General features: G+C 30.1%; 1 protein-coding gene and 2 long non-coding RNA genes across 4 annotated transcripts; 2 read left to right on the top strand and 1 right to left on the bottom strand.

Annotated features, from left to right (window-relative positions):
- Positions 1-13,782: 13,782 nt before the first annotated feature.
- LOC121117953 (peptidyl-prolyl cis-trans isomerase E) lies at positions 13,783-21,321 on the bottom strand. Of its 2 annotated transcripts, XM_040712493.2 has the most exons (7): positions 20,787-21,321; positions 20,297-20,537; positions 20,103-20,242; positions 14,867-15,307; positions 14,587-14,796; positions 14,065-14,514; positions 13,783-13,997 (listed from the first exon to the last, which is right to left on the bottom strand). In XM_040712493.2, the coding sequence occupies exons 4-7, from the start codon at positions 15,071-15,073 to the stop codon at positions 13,929-13,931; spliced, it is 936 nt and encodes a 311-aa protein (XP_040568427.1). In that variant the 5' UTR covers positions 15,074-15,307; positions 20,103-20,242; positions 20,297-20,537; positions 20,787-21,321; the 3' UTR covers positions 13,783-13,928. The 2 variants fall into 2 exon arrangements, with proteins under 2 accessions (XP_040568427.1, XP_071745022.1); XM_071888921.1 differs by lacking the exons at positions 20,103-20,242; positions 20,297-20,537; positions 20,787-21,321 and having other exon boundaries at positions 14,065-14,796; positions 14,867-15,171.
- Positions 16,343-16,974, top strand: LOC139905522 (uncharacterized). The gene is made up of 2 exons (XR_011780367.1): positions 16,343-16,479; positions 16,533-16,974. It is a non-coding gene; the product is annotated as an uncharacterized lncRNA (long non-coding RNA).
- Positions 17,471-18,082, top strand: LOC121117954 (uncharacterized). Its single transcript, XR_005864286.2, has 2 exons — positions 17,471-17,653; positions 17,718-18,082. It is a non-coding gene; the product is annotated as an uncharacterized lncRNA (long non-coding RNA).
- Positions 21,322-22,455: the final 1,134 nt, after the last annotated feature.

The raw sequence follows: 22,455 nt of genomic DNA, 5'->3' as shown, positions 1-22,455 counted from the left end.
AGGTAGGATACTTTTTACTTGATCATCCATCTCAAGAGATTATCAAATTTGGAGTTCTGTAGGAGGTATGACCGGATGAAAATTCCTCTGAGATAAATCTGCTTTGACTTCGTCATTGAACAGTGTTCACAATTTGAAAACACATATGATGTCATATGACCGGCTTTTTTTGGACTGACTAGCTACTTTGGACCGATCTAGACCGAATTGTTTCTTAGTATCGATCTAAGCCGAATTTTTGTATGAGACTGATCTAGCTGGCCCGAAATTTTTCAAAGGACCAAATTAGTTCGGTCCAACAAATATCATTATGATCTCAGATCGGTCAGTGATATCCAGTCCCAGCCCAAACACCTAGCTATGTAATAATATGTGTGACTGCTGGCCAGGGATTACAGGGACACACTTTTTATAATGTTTTGTGTTATTTAATTCTTGCTTAGTTCAACTGACAAGCTTAAATTAGGTTACCCTTAGACCAGGTTTTACCTTAATTACGACGTATTTCTAGAGTTCGATTAATACTCGAATCCAAAACTATATAACACTATCAGCATTATTGAAAGAGTGCCCTTATACATATACTTAGCTATAATAATTCATTGTCTAAATAGCCGTAAGGGCAGTAACTTTATTTTTGTTTCTTTATTAAAATTGATAACTTTTTACAAAATAATCAATCAGGCGTAAAAAGGCATTTGATTCCACGGATCATTAAAAAAGTTATAGGGCTTAACAATATATAGGTATATGTCTTTCAAATAACAAAGAATAGTAAAAAGAAGAAATATTTTCTTCTTTTTTTGTTGAAGAAAAGGAAAGTTTTTTTCTTTAAACTTCAAAATTGAAATAATACTAGGTATACATTTCAGATTTCTATTATTTTTTTTTAAAGTAATTAAATTTTTGAAATTTTCTCACATATTAAAATGTTTCAATTATCATTTGGTTAAATTTCATGAAACTGACATTAACCATTTATGCAATATTTTATGCTATAAAAAGCATACTATATAACTAAAATGGGCACTCAGTAGAGTGAAAAACCTCTATCTAAAATCAAATTGAGTTTGTCTTTCTTATCGTAATTCTAGTGACTAACAAACAAACAAAGACAAAAACATAACCTTCGTCTAACTTCGCTGTTGGAGATTATTAAAGAGGCAGAGAAAATAAAGTCAGAATTTCCGTAGAAAAAATTGGATTACTCCATCTCTGTCAAATAAATCTAAGAAATATTGACATCACTGAAATCAAGTTATTTTAATTTTTTGGAATTGATTATCATACCTTGAAATATTTAGTATTAAATATCTAACAAGTAGTTTATTATTTGATTATTTTCATAGTCTTGAATGGGTTTTTTACTATTTAGAAGTATGGAAATATCCCAGTAGTTGAAAATTTGAATGGGACTGAGTACTAACCATATTAATTTTTTTGACTTACTCTCTAGAAGTGGGGACTTGCGACTCGAGACCTTCTACTCGACTTAAGTTCATATTTTGAATATTGCGACTTGACGTGATCTCCCAATCAAAGGCTCGATACTTAACTTGGACTTGATAGCTAAGACTGGCGACTTGAACTGTACTTGAAAGCTAGTATGAGTGAACTCAAGAAAGCCTTAACATTATGGATTAAATTATAATTATGGACATACAATAAACACAAAATAAACTTGAAGACTCGAACTGGAAAATAAAAAGTTGCTCAAAACATTCAAATTGTAATAATACTATTTAAATATTTTCGTACTCTTTGTAATTTTTAAAAGTGTCCTAGTGGTTGAAAATGTGGAATAGCAACCTGTTTATTGTAATGGTATTAATTTAGTAACATAATTATATGGATTTAAATATTTCATAATTTTACTAGGTTCATTATTTTATTCCAATTTTTAGATTTGAATATAATTATAATTAGCCTTTCAAAATAATAATTATGGATTAAGAAGATTATTCGGATTTTAATTTCATTGAACTATTGATTCTTGAATTGAATAAGATTTGTAAGTATGTTATACTATAATACAATTACCACAGTGTACATCATCCCAAATTTAAATACCCTTAATAAGGATAAGTCAAAAAAACCTTAGAGTTCCTTCAGATCTATGATAGAAATATTCATATAGAACTAAATTAGTGCTAATATTAAAATACTTACGCGAAAAATCATATCTTATTTTACTTGTTGGGATATTCCTCACACTCCTTCTAAATTACATATCCAGATTCTGGAATTGTTTCTTGTTCATGGTCAAAATATTTATCATTGATCTGCGAAGTATCCCCATATATGGAGGATGTTGCGAAATTTTCTGATTTAAAGGTACAATAATAGACCACACCAGTCGTCATAAACAACGGCATTGGCAAGAATTACTCAGATGTCGATCCTCAATTCTGCTCTTAGTCCAAAAAGTAACAAATCCTCAGGGGTATGCTCTGTCTTTTATGAGGATTAGCTAGGAAAGGATGTTTACTACTCAGGAATTAAATAATAATGACAACTGGTAAGGAAAAGAAAATTCATTCTTTAAATAACCAATTTCAAAAAAACGTGTCAGCTAAAAAATTCAGAGGATTTTCATCACTGCTTTATTACAGACAAGCTATCGCTTTTAATGATACCAAAGATAGCATCACTTTATCATTCCTTTCCCTCTTGAGGTATGCTAAAATAGAGAATATATAGAGGGACAAAGTTTTTCTTAAGGAAGTTCAGCCGTTAATGAGGGTTTTATGGTATATATACAAATTATTTTCGTTTATACATAGATGCACTAGCGGTAATACCCTGCATTGCCTGAAGTAATTAGACGTCGACAAATTACCACGTTTTACATTAATAGTATAGAAGATAAATCCTCAAAAAATCATCAGTGGCACTCTCTGTTTTTCAGGAGTACACCTCAGTACTTATATGTTCTCTCCTCAAGAATGAGTAGTAATAATAACAGCTTGGAGGGATATAAATGTGCCGTTATGAGCCTGGGAGTACTTTAGTCTCTAGAGCGCTACATGAGTCAGCTCTAGCTACACACGCTCGTTTCAAAACCTCATCTAAAGTCACATTAATTATTTTTTTATTTAATAAAGGCAAGTAGGAGTATTTATTTCAGCCCTTAAGATGTCACAAGAAAATAAAATACTCTTTTGGTACCGCGTATTACGCGCAAATATTTTGATTTCTTTCTTCATTTTTATTACTCAAATCTCATTTTTTGATACCAAGTATACCATATATTATTATTAAATATTCTTCCAAATTTTATCTGTCCCAAAAAAGAAACACTGTTATATCTACGTATCATTTTAACCTACAAAACGGTCTTTTAAATTCCTAAAAATACGATATTTTACTGACGCCAGTTTTTAAATCATTTTTTATGGTAAATTATTAATTTGAATAAAATATGGAGAGCAACAGCAATCCTAGGCTATATCTGACATGTGGTAAGAATGCTTTTATGCCTAAATAGGTTAACTGAACCAAATTGTGTCATTGGAAGGCAATATCGATTCTAAATTATCTTTGCAGAATATTGCAATGCAAATAAAACCTATTCTAATATTGGACTAGAGCAAAATGAATATTTGAAAAACAGGCAGATTTCAGATTATATCAAGATTATTCAGATTATTATCAAGTTAATAGATGTTATTTTTGCATACAGGTTGTCCCTGCTTAAAAACATTTTAGTTGATTATAAAGTGTTTACAGCAGACTAAAAAAAAAGTAGCATACTACGGACAAACTTTTAAATATATTAAAGAAAATCCAGAATTAACATTGGATTCAAATCAGCCAATTGATTTTCTATTTGTTTGGTAATCTCTTTTTTGACTCTTTTTTAAAAGATTATAAAATATAAAAATATATGTCATGCTCAACTAATCAATCCTACGAATGAAGGGAGAATAAATAAAATTTCAAAAGACTATTTTTATAGTCCAAAGTGATTAATGAGTCAATGTTTCTTTTTTGGGAAAAACGAATTTTGGAGGTAGATTTGATAATAATATATTGGACACTTGGTATCGAAAAAATGAGATTTAAATAGTAAAATTCAGTTATATTTGAGCGTAATAAAAAGTAACAAAATAGTATATTTATCTAATGGTGACCTCTTTAAGGCCAAAATACTCAATCGACAATCTTAAAGGAACTACATGAAAAAATCTTCTTTTATATATATATATTTTATAGATTTTCAAATCAAAACCCGTTCATGAAGGACCTTCTTTTCGGATGATTGAAGAGTATTTTCTTGTTTAGCCGAACAAAATATAAAATATCTTCCAATACAAAATTCCGAACTTTTTTATTTTGTTACAGTTTAAATTATATATGGAATATATATACTGCCCTTTTCTTTTTCAAAATGATGTGCTGAAATTAAGTTACACACGTTCGTACACACTCAAAAATGAGGCCTCCACAGACAAATTATAAAAATCATCTGGATGAAGAAGAGTACATATAGCTAGAAATGTCTTACGTTCATTATTCAGATGATGCATGTCTAGCTGCCAAGCTTTTGTGCTTATCATATATATAATGATTATTTTATTGAGCACTATCAATATGTTTTACATCGGATCATTGATTTTTGGATTAATAGAATTTATCTAGGAACCACCACAATTACTCTTCCTAAACTAGCTTTTCTTATTTTTTGTCATCCCATCCCTTAATAATAATTATTTGTGTGTACTGACTCATAAAATAATTACATCTATTATTATTTTTTGTTTGTTTTTGATATGAGAATAAGGTATTTTATTACGTTACCTTAAGATAAATATCTTCCTACAAAATTGATAGTATATTGAGCATCAGTGGCGTCGCTAGCCCCTTGGAAGGGGGGACTTAAGCTCCCTAAAAGCTTCAAAAGTCCTCCCCCCACCTTTCATTTCTTTTATCGTATATTATTTATCTTTATTTGTCTGTTTTTGATGTTATAACTTATGGAATCCAAAATGGTCGAACATGTGAGTCAGAAATTTAGCAAGTATACGTACAAAATAACCCAACCTGCTCCTAGGATATTTTTTGCAATTCTGTATTACATTAAGATCCTGTTTTGACCGAAATAAAACCTTATTTTCTTTCTCTCTTTCAATATCTATCTCCTTTTCTCTGTCTATTCCCTCTTTTCCTCTCCTAGTGCATCTTTCTAAATCTCTCTCTCTGTCCCTTTTCTTCTCCCTTCATTCTTAGTTTCTACTATATTCTATTCTTTTCTTCTCCTCTTATACATATATATATAATAAAACTATTTTTATAATTAATTATATAACAGCATTGATCATTTTTGAGGCTAAGCCCCCCTCACACACACAAAATAATGAAGGCTAGCAACGCCCCTGTTGAGCATCTTTATAAATAAAATTTAAATATAAGTCTCAATCCCTTAGAAAATACTTAATATATTTTGTAAATTATTTACATACAATAAATGCATTCAATAATACGCAAATGAATTATATATATTTTAATAAAACGTTTATACTGACGTCATAAATTGCATCATAATTGAAAACGAGTTTTTCTTTTTTGCTGAATAAAATGGACAAATTTCCAATTTATCTATGTTGATGAAACTTGATGAAGTGGTTTTAAGAATAAATCAAACTAAAGGCCTGGATTAAAACTACTTGATGCCATTGAGAAACACTGAGATTTGAATTAAATCAAAGAAGTACTTATTCAAAATTCCTACAAATTGCTAGATTTGTAGAAAAAAAAAATGTTGGATATATAAAGGACAAGAAAAGTAGGATACTTGGAGAAAAATATTTTATTCTTTCCAGTGATGTTTTTAGATTTTTGATAAAAAATTAATGCCAAGTCATTTTAGTTGTTGGTATCTTTTTGCATGAAATAGTTCACTATTTTCCTTAATATTAATGAAAATAAGATATTTTTTTCTAATTTTTTTTCTAATAAAAACAAACAAAAACATCAACATCCCCATGTCATAATATAACTAAAAAAATACAATATAATAAATATTTTAAAACACTCAAATATAGCTTATAATCTTTAAAAACTCCTCCAGTTTATTTCTCCTTCCTTGACCTTAGGGCGTATAAAATAGTATATACCTTTTTTATCACAGTATTAACTTTTTGACTGTCTGTCTCGCTAAAAAAGATAAGAAGTCATCCGTTTGGACCTTTAACCCGAAAGAGTTATCAAAAACTGAAAGAATGTCTTTATTTTTTACATTTAAAAAATTACATTCCCTCAAGAAATAGTCAGTAGTTTCCATTATACAGGAAAAAAGGCGTTCTCCACTCTTGCTTTTGTCAAATTTACTTCTAACTTCCAGAGTACCGGATAATTTACGATAAGTAAACCATTTTTCAGCTGAAGTTCAAAGCTCTGATAACTTCAAACATATTTAAATTAATTTTTATTTTATTCATATATTCGATAAAAGACTTCAGTATAGGGGATTGAGTACACTTTTTTAACAATAATGGGAAAATTGTTGTTAATCTCAATCTAAATGGTATAATTGGGCGTTGGACTTCAATTTTCTTATGAAATAGTAGTGTTGTAATTCTATTATTTATTTATTTTTTACAAAACATGGGTATATGTATAGCAGCCTCGGCAGCTATATAGATATCTATAGGATATATGCATTCCTTACCGGCATCATGGCGAAAGCGTTGATAATGATAATTGATAACATCCATTCATTACTGTCATCCGAAATGACGAAAAAATATGAAGAAATGAAACCATAAAGTGGTATTTTCATTTTTAAATTACAATACAATAGATCTCGAGGACTCTTATTCTCCCCTAGATAACACAAACTATCAAAATATTTCATCTAACTAATAGTAAAAATTTGCGGAGTTCTAATAAATTTCACTTTAGGCTAAACTTTCAAATTCTCTGTAGTGGTGGCTCTACGAAGGATGAATAAGATTTTCTCTTATTTTTCGACTTGCTATCAAATATTTAGAACATCAGCAATGTTTGTCCCTCTAGAAAGGATGCTATATGTAAAAAAAAAAAAAAAAGTTTGTTCGATGAAAATGCGAAAATTCTTATCGTTCTACATTTAAACTTAGAGTAAAGCTTATAACCAACTTTCACAAAAAAATTCAATACCTATACTCATAAAAAATGATTATTAAAGATATGACTTTATTACAATATCGATTAATTAATTAAAATATTATCAGTGACACTAAATTAAAGTATGACTTATTAGATATAATATATATATATACTCTTTTTTAGATCGTATTTTGTGATTTATTTCGTATTGACATACGTTAAACACGTTAAATGACAAATCGACCAACCTCAAATATTAGAAATTGAAAAAATAGGGATGTTTGTAAGATCAAAAGTGATAGACAAATCTAAATAAGTTTATCAATAGGTAAAGATTCAAAATTAATACGTTTTTATGAAATTTGATCGTGCGGTATATGACTTCATCAATTAGATATACATGCTGATGTTTTAAATATATTTAGCTCTCATGGGTAAATATTGGATTACATTTATTGTAAAGATTCTCATATTTTGGCCCGAAAGCCCGCAGACTCGCCCAATTTCCTAGACCTCGTAGCCCAACTTAGACTGAAGCCCGATATTTCTTTGCCTGATTCAATTCTAATATTAATGCCTATATAACTAACTAAAACTTCCATTAAATTATCTTTTTAATTAAGGAATAACAAGGTAATTCTTCGAAAGGAAGAAAAAATTACCTACGTTACAAGAAAAAATGATAAAGTCACGTCTTTTGTGGTATCGCATAAGACAGTTTACAGATTAGAAAAGGAAAAACAGTTGTTACGTCTCTGCAAGAAGAATTCCTGCTAACCTTTGGTATATTTAAAAAATTGCACAATTAACGAACAACAATCCAAAATGCAAGGATCTTTAAGACAATTTTGATCAAATTCATTATAAAAAGGAGCTTATAACTCAGAGCTGGATTTAGATCCAGATATGATATTTCATTTTTAAATTTCCCAATAACAGATTATTTGACATACAAAATACAAAAATAAATAAATTTTTCAATGGAATTACCTATATTTAAATCTAACTATATAATATTTTCCTTACACTAATACTAATTCAATTGTAGTAGATTCTCCATCTCATAAAGTAATTTATTTTTCGTCTCCCCCCGAAAAAAAAATAATAGAACAAGCAGCTGATATGAGTAAAAGTCTTAATTCAGTAATATCACAAGTATCGTTCCAGCCTTTTCTTATTCGCACTCTACAAAATCCCATCTCTACTCATAAGTTAACCCCTATGAATTTACAACGTGAATTCTTCCAAAAAAAATGCATACATCATGAAAAAACGATTAAGCAACGTCATTTGGAATATATAAAAATGGACACCCTCCGAGAATTTTTTTTGTAGCTGACTAAATTTAGACAAAAAATAATGGCGTAGTGGTCATTTCGTTTAAAAATGTTGGATTGAAAAAAAAAGTTGATAAAAATTAAACACTTTTTTCTGAGGATTTGTAGTAGAGTTATAATTCTATGTCCTTGTTGTACTCGGAGTAGAATTGATGATCGACATTGTTGTAATTCCTGCCTATAACATTGCTAGATACGAAATTGGGTTTATCTCTATTTCAAGCTAATTTAATGGAACCTCAAGACACCTAAGCTAGGACAGTTATCAAATTAACAAACATAAATACGGAACATGATAGCGTGAACAGAGCAGAACTATGAAGCGCAAAGAATTTTCCGACACGAAGACAGTTCAGCATAAAACTATTCAGGGAAAATAATATTATAATCATATCATTTAATTTTTTATTATATGAAATATATTGATGTATAAATTCAACTAAATATATGCTAAGTAAACAACTTTTATGCTTGATTTAGACATTCAAGGCACAATTAACATTTTTTGTTTTTATTTATCGTAACTATCAGTAAAAAAAAATTTAAAACATTATTAAATATATTACAAGCCTTACATTATACATAAAATTATTATTTGCGTAGTTTTAAAAAAAAAATTGTACTCAAGAAACAGAAAAGAATTTTTTTTGACATTTACGAACTTTTAATCAAAATTGTAACTTTTGCCTAAATTTTAACAATGTAGTAACTTATGACTTTTTTATTCATATTCTTAGTTCTGCTTACTTGCACTGAAAAAAAGAAAACTTATTTTTTTAATGGAAGCCAAAACAAAACTCAAGAAAGATGGGATATTAATTTACAAATTTTTAGGTGTATTTGCTGAAGTAGAAAGGCTCATTCAAATCATTCATGGTCAAAAAAGGGATCAATTGAAAATTAAAATGGGATCGGTTTTGTCAATAAATCCGAAGATTTCACTTTTAAGAAGTGTTGCTTGTGTTTTTAGCTCCTTTGTAAAATATAAGTTGCTAATAATACAGGGGTGTTGCTAGCTTTCGTCACTTGGAGGGGCTGAGCCACAAAAAATTATCAACACCATTATTTAATTACTTATGCAAATAGGTTTATTTTATTTATATATACTAGCAGAGGGGGCATACGTTGCAGGGTTGATCAGAGGGGAATAGAAACAAGGAATGAACGTAGAAGAAGAGAGACAAAGAAAGAAAAGAAGAGGGAAAAGGCATATGAATCCAGTAAGGATTACAGTCATGTCTAATAGGTTTGTCAATTGGAAAACTTTGTAACATTTACGCATTGACTTTTTTAGATTTATATTAAAAATATTACTATGTAAAAAAGGTATATATAATATGATATATAGAAATTCAAAAGAACGAAGAAAATGAGGTTTTATTTCGGTCAAAAACAGGCTCTTAATGACCTCGGAGGCCCAATAAAATACCACAAGAACATGCTTGGTTACTTTATACGTCTACTTGCTAAATTTTAGACTGATATGTTCAACCATTTTTGATTCCATATGTGATATACCCAAAAACAGATATATAAATATATATTCTAGGAGGATTCAAAAAGGAACTAGCGACGCCACTGGCAATATATATTTGAAAATTAAATATTAATTGTTGTTCATTTACAAGTATTGTTGTTGAAAGGTCCTTTAGGATATTCAAAAATACAAATAGTGATTGAAAGCAAAGTTTGCCTCAAGAAAATCTTGCAAAAATATTAATTTGTCGTTATTATAGGGTTAAAAATAATAAATATCCATTTGAAATGGCAACCTTTGGAATTTTCTTTCTAGGCAATGCGTTAATTCACTAATATAAAAATGTATTTTGTTTTCAGTCGTCAATTGAACAATTGCACATTTCAGTAGTTTTTAACTTGTTACATTTTTATAAAAAAGTCCGCTTGAAGAATACTGAACCTATACATGTGACATTAATTGTCTATTTAATTAAAAAATAGAGTAAGAAAAAAAAATTCTTTCTGAAACCCCTCTACATACAATTGTGTACAAAATCACCCCACGGTACTGAATTTTGAATTGTGGATTATACCTTAGAAGTATACTACATATGCTTACTCATTTTTTGCTAGCCATTAATGGAGGTAGTCAGGAATATTTAATTAAAAAATAGAGTAAGAAAAAAAAAATCTTTCTGAAACCCTTTGGGAAAACTACATAAAAATTGAATGATGTCTTAGTCATTGCACGTGTATCCAACAACAAAGCTTGAAAACTTTATTACTTCATTATCAATCATGGTCAAAGCATTAGTTCTTGAGCGAGAGTGGGAGCACGCTCTTTGTTTTGAATAACGAGTGGTTCCCCAACTTTTTGCCCCCAATACACACCACAAGACAAATAAACATTTCTTGACACACCTATTTAAATTAAAATAATCATATTGATAATTATGAGGTATTGCAAATAAATTTGTCATAAATCGCACGGCACACTTGAACTTGCCTCAAGATACACTGTTTGGGAACCATTGCCCATTAGCACTTAATATTACCTGATTAGCTTGGGATAATATTAGTTCTATCAATTTAATAATTGTTTTTAATAGTAATTTGAACATTTGGCAGAATTGCCGTTAGATCTAATCAAGCACGAATGTTGCTTACTGATTTATACATACATTCGTCTGAATAACACCATGCAACAGCATTTTGACCCACTAGCTGAAACCCACATTTATTACTGTTATTGAACCCGTTGAATACAAATATGACCATTAAAAATTTCGATCCATAAAGGTTTGGCATTGAAACTCTTTCTTTTTAAATTAAGTTTTTAAGGTATAGCTAAGATTCAGTGTCATATTTCGACATGAAAAAGCGATATATATGAAAATCAAAGTAAATAATAAATTGATAAAAACATTTCAGCATTTAAAAAATGAACTATTTGTTACGTTATCTTGATTAAATTTAATATAAAATGTATATAAACACCAAAAAATCGAGTAAAATGAAGGACCTTACCTAAGTAAGGTCCTCATTTTACTCGATGCTAATATCTTTTTAATTTTCTTCAAATGCTTTATATCATAGCTGAACTTATAGAATAGACCTTATATTTCGTTTTGGTTTTTTTTTAAATGCGTTTCAAGACAGTCGATTTTGATTTATTGTTGGTCAATTCTGTTTGTAATATTTATTAAGAAATTTTAAAATAATAAGCTGCTTAGGTTGCGTGAACATAGATTACAATAATATTCCGACAAAAAAATTATATATGAGTCTATATTATTACATAATTTATATGTAAGGGGATTAAAACAAGTTAATAGATGTTTCATATTCAAATTAATTGATTATTATTTACTTACTGTGAATAATTATATATTAGTGAAACATGGCATCTAAAATGTTTCAAAATAAAGCAGATTATCTTTGTTAAGTCTGACTCTGAGGGGAAAAAATAAAAGCAAAAATCAGGAAATACACGTTTTCTTCCAAATTATGTACGGCATTCTATAGTAGCATATAATATTGTATATAATTTTTTATTCATTACATTATTAGAGAATTTATATTACAATGCCTATATTATTAAATATAAGTATACTTATTACAAATTATTTATTTACATCAGCTGCACTACATACCTTGCAAGGTGTAAAGAATATGTTTTTTAGCTACATTTTCTCTTGACTTTCAGTGTTAAGGAAAAAACTCAAAATTGTGATGCCCAGTCTTAAATTTTGCAAGGCTCTTGTAGAGGCACTATTAACTGGAATCGAAAAAAGATTTGGGGACCTTTTTAAAGATAAGATCCACTTGTTAGCTACAGCTACTCATCCATTATTTAAAGATTTTGAATTTTTTAATGATCCTCCAAAAATAAAAGAATTTATGAAAAAAGTCTTAGTGGATAAAGTTAGCCTTCTATCCCAAACTGAGGTTATTTGTGATAATCCTGAGGATTTAGTAGCAATTGAGTCAACATCAAGCTTTTTATTGAAATATCATATTTTATTACATCACAGATTTTTGTGTAGGTTATTATAACATTGACTGATATAACACTACGAAAAAAAGGCGTGAAATTCCGACCATAAATTGGTCATAACTTCCTTAATATTGAAGCTAGAAATGATTTTGGTATCAAAATGTATTTTTTACGACTATCTATTAGATAAAAAAGGTTTAAGAGGAAAAAAATTGAATTTGAAGTCAAGTTAAAATACGTCCAAAAAATGAGAGCCGCTCATTTTTAATTGAGCAGGAGCGCGCCCACAAAATTAATAGCTGAGCGAGAGAGCGCTCTGGATTTCTAGAGCGGACTAACGCTTTGATAATGTTGGATTCAATTTGTACAATAAAATTAATCTTACAAATTCATTTCAACAGTCTGAACTTACCTGTTTTTAAGTATTAACATTAAATATTATACTTCTAGGATGATTCAATAATTTGGCTCTCAACCAACAACTTGATTAGCTGATCCTCCAAACATTCTAGAAATTGTCAGGATTACCATATTGATTTTCGGTTTTTGTTTTTATTAAAACATGCCTAGTGTTATGAAAGTCCTTATTTATTTGGTCTAGTCAAGTTCAGTCTTAGGGGCGATCCTATCTGTCTTATGGAACAGTCCTTAAGACCATTGGTCCTTCGAACTGTCAGTGCTAGAACTGATTGGAAAAATACGAGATATAGGTGAGTGAAGTCTTCAAGGACCGAACTTTTATAAGTTTTAGGACTGACCATACCAAGACTGAACTGGAGTGCAGTCTTCAGTTCTAAAGAAGGACGGACACAACACTAAACATACCCATTATATACACAATTTTCATCACAACTTATAACTCCAAAGGCGGATTACCACAGCTATCATGTGTGTACACGTACGATAGATATGGTAACCCCCCATTACAAAAATCGGGGAAAATCATTATGATACAAAAAAAGAAAAACTAATACCATATCACTAGTCATGGATACTCTTCTTACTTTCAAAATCTGCTACTGGAAATGTAAAAAGAAATGTAATCTTGTTACATTGAGTATAAATTTTGTTAATGAGCTGCGTTTCATTAGTTATATTTAATATATATAAATGAAAAATTCATTCGAACTATGGATAGGTACACAGTAAAAATGTCGATTACATATTTATATTTTTCGACATAAAAGTAGAAATAACCTAATATTATAACTTGGGTACTAGAACTTGTTATACTATTTAAATATTTTTTAGTTGATATTATAAAAATATCACAAGAACAAAACCACTTACTACGATCGATTCCTTGCAAGACTCATTTAATACAAGTATTAATTTCATTTAACATTTAAAATTGTTGTATAAATATTTTCAGCAATGGTTCAGACTATAAAAAAATGAATACACCCTAAACAATTCTTTTATTACGAAAAAGTAATTTATAAGTCATGTAGAAGTTTCCCTCATAAGTATTTCTTAAATATGATAATAAAATGTTCATTGAACATTCACAACAATTCCAAATAGAGTAATAATTGCATTTTCTTGTACTACACCAATTCCCCACAGTCCGTTATTGTCGCTAATTCCGAAGGTTTACCAGTTTTTGTTCCAAATTTCTGAAAAATAATTATTTTAATATAGATATGCAAATTCTGGATGAGGCAAACAGATTTGAGAAAATACCTCAATTTTTTTAACGACTGGCATTCCGCTAATAACTCTACCAAATACTACATGTTTGTTATCAAGCCAGTCCGTTTTATCACAGGTAATAAAGAATTGTGACCCATTGGTGCCTGGCCCTGAGTTAGCCATACTTAATGTTCCAATGTCTGTATGCTTTAGTTTAAAGTTTTCGTCGGCAAACTTTTTACCATAAATGGATTTACCACCCGTTCCATTATTGTTAGTAAAGTCTCCTCCCTGTATCATGAATCCCGGTATCACTCGATGAAAACTAGATCCTTTGTATCCAAATCCTTTTTCTTGCGTACATAAACACCTAAAATTCTCTACAGTCTTTGGGACAACATCTGCACGTAATAGGATTATAATACGTCCCACATTTGTCTTTCCGATTCGTACATCGAAATAAACTTGAGGATTACTTTTTGATTTCTTCTCTGCAGGTTCCTTGAATAAGAAAGAACACATTATATAAAACATTCTTTTTGAATTAACACGATTTTCAGTAATTATGATTACCTCTGAATCAGCCACAGCATCTCGTTTAACACCAGAGGACTCTTCATTTCCATTATCATCAGAAGCTTCACTGGGTTTTGATATTGTTTGTCCTGAATATTTTTGTAACCATTCGTCATCCGCCCACACAGGCTTGGAAGAAGATTCCTTCAATCGAAGAGGTTTGGCCAAGTTAACCCTCAATGTTCGACCAAACAACTCCGAATCATGCTAAATTATTGATAATATATAATTAAAACTTGATTATAAAAAAGAAAAGGAATGAAAAAGTAAGTCAAACCATGTTATCAATGGCAGCGGTAGCATCTCTGGGCTCCTCATATTCGATGAAAGCAAATCCACGATGTTTTTCTGTCTGATAATCAATAGGGATTTGAACCTCAGTTATTTCTCCAAAAGGGATGAATGCAGCTTTGAGAACCTTTTCCTCCACTTCCTCGGCCAATCCTCCGACATAAAGTGTTTTTTTAGTATTAGCGTAATCCATTAAGTCTTAGAAATTCCTTCAATCGACATTCATAAAATTGGATTAAACTGTAAACAAATCCCAAACAACTTCTTTAGTTATAGCACCTGGAAGAGATAGCATTACGTTTGTACAAGCATATGCAATAATATACGCGAAGTTTTGTACAAAAACACAACAAAGTCATGTGATATAAAGAAGAACGAGTTCAATTAATACTGACATCACTGATCGTCTCTAAACAATAATAAATATCTGAAATGGAACGAAGCAAGGTGACTATTTGGGAACGAAAGCGGTCGTAAACACTGAACCTCCTGTCGGGAGATTCGTATTTTTTAATAATTAATCGAAATAGTAAAAATTTATTGAGTTCGCACAATATCCCTTACTTGTAAATTTATCAGTATTTCACATATGTGATGTGTCAACTTAAAAACAATCTTGAATAAAAATTAAAGAAATTTGAGAAAATACTAATATATTTTTTTACTTCATAATATACAGAACAGGGTCTTTCAGGTAAATCCGGACCACCTTTAACTGAATCCTGATCAATAAGGGAAGCAAGTTGAGGGTTGAAATTTTATTTACAAATTCTAAAAAGAAAAAAATCATTCAATGTGTCCGCCATCTTCGCCAATCATTCGCTCCATACGAGGCCTAAAGGATTTGCAGGCCTAGCTCAAGTCTTCAGAGGAGACTTTGACTCAGTACTTGATGATGGAATCCTTCAAGGAGTCGATGCCGTTGTGTTAATTGTATAAGAACTTCAACTCTAAGTCTCTCTAAAAGAAGAAATCCAAGGGATTCATATTGGGGGAGTTAGAGGGCAAGTTCTGGGGATCCAAAAATGGCACCACTTCTTTCAACAAATTTTGGGTCTTGCATGCCTTATGAGAGGGGGGAGTCTTTTTGAAACATGAACTCGTCATCACCTTTCATCAAAGGTATTACTTGGTCATACAGAATTGTGCAGTACCTATCGCATCCACCCTCTCCTTTGGCTCAAAGAAGATAGGGGTATGACACTTTCATTGCTCCTAATGACCCCAAGGGTCATGATGCTTGCCGGAAACTTATTTCTAAAGACGTGGAGGATATAAACTCTCTCTGTGGCAAACCATCTGTTGTTCTGGATGTTGTGGGATCTGTCGACAATCCATTGTTTTTCATCCGAAGAAATATGATTCGGTTGCCATGGGACTTCAAATCATACATCAATTTCCTTCCGTGTGCAGCCCGGATGTCCTTCATTTTGTCTGTAGGAAATGTCTTTTGTAGAGGCGGTATGCCTTCATCCTCAGGTCAGTGTTTATGACCCTGGAGACTGTTGCACGAATTACTTGGCGCTTTTTGAAAGAAGATTAATCAGAGTAACAGGAGATATATTTAAGGACCGTTTCAGGCCTACCAGGAATCTTGGAGTGCGTTTTTTATCACTCCGGGATTCATGGTATTTTCTTTATACTCTTTCTAGGGATTGTAGACAGTGCTCTTTGGATACCAGAGGATATTCTTGATGTAAGCTGGGCTGTATCCCGTGCAAGCTAATTAGATGATGGTGTTCCTCCGGGTCTCCTCCATTTAAAATACTTGTTTTTAAATAAAAGTTGGACAACTAACTTGAGGCTAACGTTTAATCATTTAATTTAAAATTAAAATAACTGAGTTAAATGTTTTCCTTATTGTTCAGGGTATTGTTAAAGATAGTTCTGATTTACCTGAACGATCCTGTATACTTGTACATACTAATTATGTCAAATACATATTTGAGTCAATTATAGGGTTTGTATTCAAATTTGTTCAATGAGTTAAAATACGTAATAATTTAAGCTATTGTTGTGAACTTTTATTTTATTTAGTAGACTTATAATGGTCCCGACGTGGCCTTTGAAATAAAATCTATCAATGTCTCATTATTTTATTATGAATATCCATTTTGGCTACTTTAAATGTAATTTGTGGCGCTTCCAAAGTGTTATAAGAATAATTTGTTGATAGAAATGTAAGATAGTTCATCGAAGTACACTATTATTATCAACACTCAATCTTGAGAAAAATATATCTAGCTTGTTTTTATCATGACGGGCTACATATATGAGTTAAGTAATAGCTTCTTCTAAATATTTTTTTTACAAAGAACAGAAAGTTGTTTGGATAAAACCCATTTTTAAGTGAGTATTTTGACTTGAGGCCTCTGTTAACATTATTTTTAACATATTTATATAATTCAATAGTGGAAAAGTTATAGAAAATTGAGTCCTTAATAAAAATCTCATCCCTTTAATGAATAAATAATGGAGGCTGAGTGCCTCATTAATGTTCTAGTACATTATTAAAATTAGAGTTCACTATGGAAAGAGATAATAACAAACACGAATCATAACATTCTTTATTATTATTCAGAGAATTTTGATAATTAGTTTTTATTTCAATTAACTTCATGTTCAATTGTTAATTGAAGTCCAGTTGTACTGTGGATTGGCAGTATTTAATGAGAGGTAATAATTATTAATTAGAGAAAAAGTCATGGTATCTACTATTTTTCACTCATAATTTTAAATGTATGGTTTACGTTGATGCCATGTTAAAGAGAAGGTAAAATATATTTCAATTTGTAACGTGTTAATTAAAAAGTTGATATTTTTTGAAAATCATTTAGAACCTAAAAAGTTGGACCCCTGACATGAAGAAGATCCAGTTCCTCTATTCAAAAAAGGTAGACTCTTATTTTGATCAAACATAAGTGTCGTCATCGACGGATCTAAGCCTGTGGGCCATGGGCCCTTTTCTCTTTTGTGAATACATTGAAATTATTAAATGGTTGCAAACAAATGAACTTCTACCAACTACAAGAGTATGTCCAATGTGCCATACAATTTTGTTATTAGAAAAAAAAACTAAGCACTCCTTACAAGAAGATGAATACGAATGGTTTTATCCTAAAGAAGATTGTAAAAAGTAATTTCATCTAGTAGATGGAACTTTCTTTGAAATACTCCTGAAATATATTTAAAGAATTATGTATTACTTTTTTTTTTTTTTTGCCTCGACAATTTACTGTGAAGGAAGCTACGGAAGTGTGGTGTGAATAATGAGATTGTTTCGCAGATTTTTGAAAAGTTACGAAAATTATGTGGATGGAGGCTGTCGGAATATGATTCATTATCACTTGAAGATATTCGTCCAAAAAATGGATCCCGGTAAAATCAAAAACTTGAAGAAAAATTATAAGACTTGGTGATACTCCTCGTGAGTGTATTGTCCTATTCATATGAGTTACTTTAGTTCGTGAAATATGGAAAGATTGGTAAAGAAGCCTTTGTAAATATATGCAGGGACATAGATTTCAGGTATACAATTCTTCTTGAAGAAAATAATGAAATTCTTACAGAGAGTATAATAATTGAGTGTAAAGGGGAAATACCATCGTTGGGTAATTGATTTTTCAATGAAATTAACATTTTGTTATCCGTCCATATCTTCTTTGATAATTTTTTTCTTTTAATACTTAATTGATCATATAAAATACATATATTAAGTATATCTATGCAAAAACTCTTCGTTTGATTCGGTGTTGAAGTTTTTAATTTCAAACTATGTAATGTTAAATATTAAGAATGTCACACTATCAAACTTTCATAATACGATAATAAAAAAGAATAAATTTTATCTTATAAAACGACTGAAATATTTTTGATCTTGGAAAAGATTAATGATAAATTTAATAATTCTGATTTATTAAATAATATTTAACTCCGATAAAAAAATATAGAGTCACTCGTATAATTAAAAGATCTACAGAGACAATATTAGGTCGTTTGATCTCTTGGTTCTTAACCAAAACGTTTTTAAAATTAACAAACTATAAACTTTTACTCCATAGAGCTAGTCAATTTTGCAAAGAAAAATCCGAGAGAAAACTCTAGTCCCTCATTGGATATATGCCTGGTAACACAGATATTGTAATATATAATTAATTGGCGAAGATGGCAGACACATTGAATGATTTTTGTTATTAGAATTTGTTAATAAAATTTCAAACCTCTACTTGCTTCCCTTATTGATCAGGATGTAGTTAAAAGTGGTCCGGATTTACCTGAACGACCCTGTATATGTAATCTATTATACATTATATAAATTTGTTGAATTTTCTAGCTTGGTATTTTTTTATAATTTATGTGGTAAAATTAAAAATTGCTTTTTTCCGAAGATTTTAATATATTAATGTTATTTGCAAGGTCATAAATGGAGTAAAACATTTGGGAGAAAAAATAATGTTATCCAGGAAATACTTTCTTAACTTTCTTCTTATCAAGATTTCTTAAAAATGGTTCTAGGATAATTGGCCGAAAACATTTTTGCCGAGCAGACATTTTCGTTGAAGGACTATTTGGGACAATTGAACTAAAAATGATTTTATTGATATATACGATTGCATATTTTAATTCTATTTAAAGTGATAGTATGATAAATAGGTATTGTTGATAACCTATAGATGTCGTATAGGTAAACTAATGAGTGTTCTTTTCCAAAAAAAAATATTTTCTTATTCATTAATGCCCCTTTTATAAACACAACATAGTAGTATATGGTTCGAATGTAGTTCGAATCTCCCGCCGATGCGTTTCTAAGCACCAATGACCTCTTTTAATACAGTATGATCCACCCTGACCTACGGGGTGAATACATTCCATCTCTTAAAATCTGATATGGATAATACTTCATAAATACAATAAATAATAACGAATACATACTTATTATGTTTCTAAGTGTATACATTCTTAATTAACATTATTCCTCACATAAACATTGTACAAAAAAGTCCAAATTAGTTGCATAGAAGTAAATGGTGCACAACCCGTGGGGCAGGGATGTGTCATATCACATTACATAAGGGCTCATTGGTTCTTAGAAACGCGACTGCGCTAGAGTTTAAACTACAATGGTGTCCTATACAACCTCAGAGCTTGGTGGTATTTTTGGATATTAGAAGATTTTCTGGATGCTCAGGGAAGAAGAAGACTAAATAATTTATCATACATACCTGGGTCTCTGCAAGAGCTCAACTATACAAGCCGTTGGCCGTGGTGTATTCTAGCATAATGGAAGGGGTCCTTGATGCTTAGAAACGCGCCGGCACTGGAGTTTAAATTGATTTAAGGTCCCATACTTCAACTGTACAAGCTGAGGTCCGAGGTGTATTTTTTTATACTATTATAAGGGTTGTTTGATGCTTACCTATTTATCATATAATCATTTTAAATTGAATTAAAATATGCAATCGTATATATCAATGTATTTAATATATTTTTTGCCCAAATGGTCATTCGGCGAAATGTCTGTCCGGTAAATTGTTATTTGGCAAAATGCACATTTGGCAAGTTGTCCTACAGCAAATTGTCGATCGGCGAAATGTCATTCGGTTAAAATGTTTTTAGCTAAAAGTCCGCTCTCGAAATATGATCACCTGACTCCGAGTCTAGAAAATATATAGTTTTAAAAATAAATCAATAGTTGTCATTGACATTTATTAAAATTAATTATTGGAATTAAACATTGACAAAGGAATTAATATTAATATTAGTTATACGCATTAATGAAGCCGGATTCTCATTCTGAATTGAATATATAAAGTTGTATCATTAATATTCTTTAATAAATATAACTGAATACTATTTTACAAAGGAAGTTAATTCAAATGTCATTGTATCATAAAAAGAAAATATACTCAAAAATTAGTTGAATAAGTCACTTATTAAGGTTATCATAACTTGGCTTGAGATCCATTGGAGGTATGAATTCCCAGTTCTAGATATATAACTCCGAGTATTCGTGTTCTTTGAGTGGCCAAGTGGTGCAACCTACTTCCTACTCTTCAAATAAGAAAGAAGGTTGATGAAGAGACAAATAACATCATTCTCATCTCTCTATTCCAACTCTAGGTTGCTCCAAATGTACTGAACTGTACAGTTTTCCTCACTTATATCTCTCATTACCTTGTGCTCTCGTACGACCCGAACTTTGATCCTCTCATTGATTTGCCCCAAAGCATCCAACCATCTCTTCAACAGATACATCCTTGCTCATAACGAAGAGGAAATCGCTGCTCTTGCCTAATCTGATGTTAACTGTTATACTTGTTCGTCCATCCATGATTATTTTTCAATATTAGTCATTCATCTTGTATTCAGTCTAATTATAATTGAAAACGGATAATTAAGTGATTAGCACTTCTTCCATTTGAATTGCTGTAGTGTTTGTTTATTTTTCCTTGTTTTTATATTTATTAATATTACATATTCTGTCTCTGGTTCGAACACATTAGTCATTATATAAGTGAGATTATTATTTTCATTAATGATAAACGAAGGCCACTCTTCCACTCGGCTAGTTTTATCATATACGAATTTTCCCAGTACAAATAATTCCAGGAAATACAAAATTTCCTTAGCCGAGCTTTCCTGACACCGACAAAAATAATGGACAAGGATATTGCTTCACAATAATCTGCATTATATTATACAATATCCGCACTAAGTTAAATAAACTGCTGCAACCGTTCTGTGTATCCTTACAATTTTATAAATGGTGCGAAAATACTCGAAAGATTATAGAACGTAATAATTTAAACCTGATAGTATATTAATAAATCATGTGATTTAAGAACCCATAGCCTAATAAATTTATCCTCTTAACTTTGAAATTTAATAATATATGCTTAATAAAATAGTTTTACTGCAAAAATCTTACTTTTTATCGTTATATCTAATTTCCGTACAGCTTACACTATTATTTTTTCCTTTTACAATCATAATGTTTCAGTAAAATATTAAATATTATGTTTAATTTAACATTATTTAAACATTTATTTTATTAAATCTTATTAATTATATTTTTAAATAAAAATATAAGATCAAAATAATTTCCCGCTTACAATTTGGTTTAAAAAAAATATTCAGTGAAGACAAATAAATTATATAATAATTATTTTCTAAAAATGAATAGTCGGTCATTTTAGCTTTTTTTTTTTTTAAAAAGACCACTATATTAGCTTTAAATTTATGATATAATAAGAACAGAACGTAGTTAATATTCAATCGACCTTCAATCAGCTTGTCATTATATATTATAGTCTTGTCTCTTTAGTCAGTCCTATTGATAATAATGATATCAAATGTTTATCCTTATACTTTCCATTTGATAGATACATCATTCAAAAAAAAAAAAAAAAAAAATTAGGCCTCATGTTATACAATGAGTAAAGATTATAAAAAGCGAAAAAATATATAAAAGATACTTTTAGGCCTGGAGTAGGGCTAAGGTAGTGATGCGCCACAAATTTTCCAGTCTCTAAACGCTCATATCTGTTTTAATATAGATATTGGCTTTTAATTTTG

The sequence above is a fragment of the Lepeophtheirus salmonis genome, chromosome 5, assembly GCF_016086655.4.
Source record: "Lepeophtheirus salmonis chromosome 5, UVic_Lsal_1.4, whole genome shotgun sequence".
Lineage (NCBI taxonomy): Eukaryota > Metazoa > Arthropoda > Copepoda > Siphonostomatoida > Caligidae > Lepeophtheirus > Lepeophtheirus salmonis.
The sequence above is the reverse complement of the archived record's forward strand: the minus strand, read 5'-3'. Positions and strand labels throughout refer to the sequence as shown.

Excerpts from the sequence above, each read along its gene's own strand:
- LOC121117953 (XM_071888921.1), bottom strand. The coding sequence starts at position 15,073 with ATGGATTACGCTAATACTAAAAAAACACTTTATGTCGGAGGATTGGCC. Across the intron at positions 14,797-14,866 it reads CCGCTGCCATTGATAACATG|CATGATTCGGAGTTGTTTGG; the intron begins GTTTGACTTACT and ends TCAATAATTTAG. Across the intron at positions 13,998-14,064 it reads CAGTCGTTAAAAAAATTGAG|AAATTTGGAACAAAAACTGG; the intron begins GTATTTTCTCAA and ends ATTATTTTTCAG.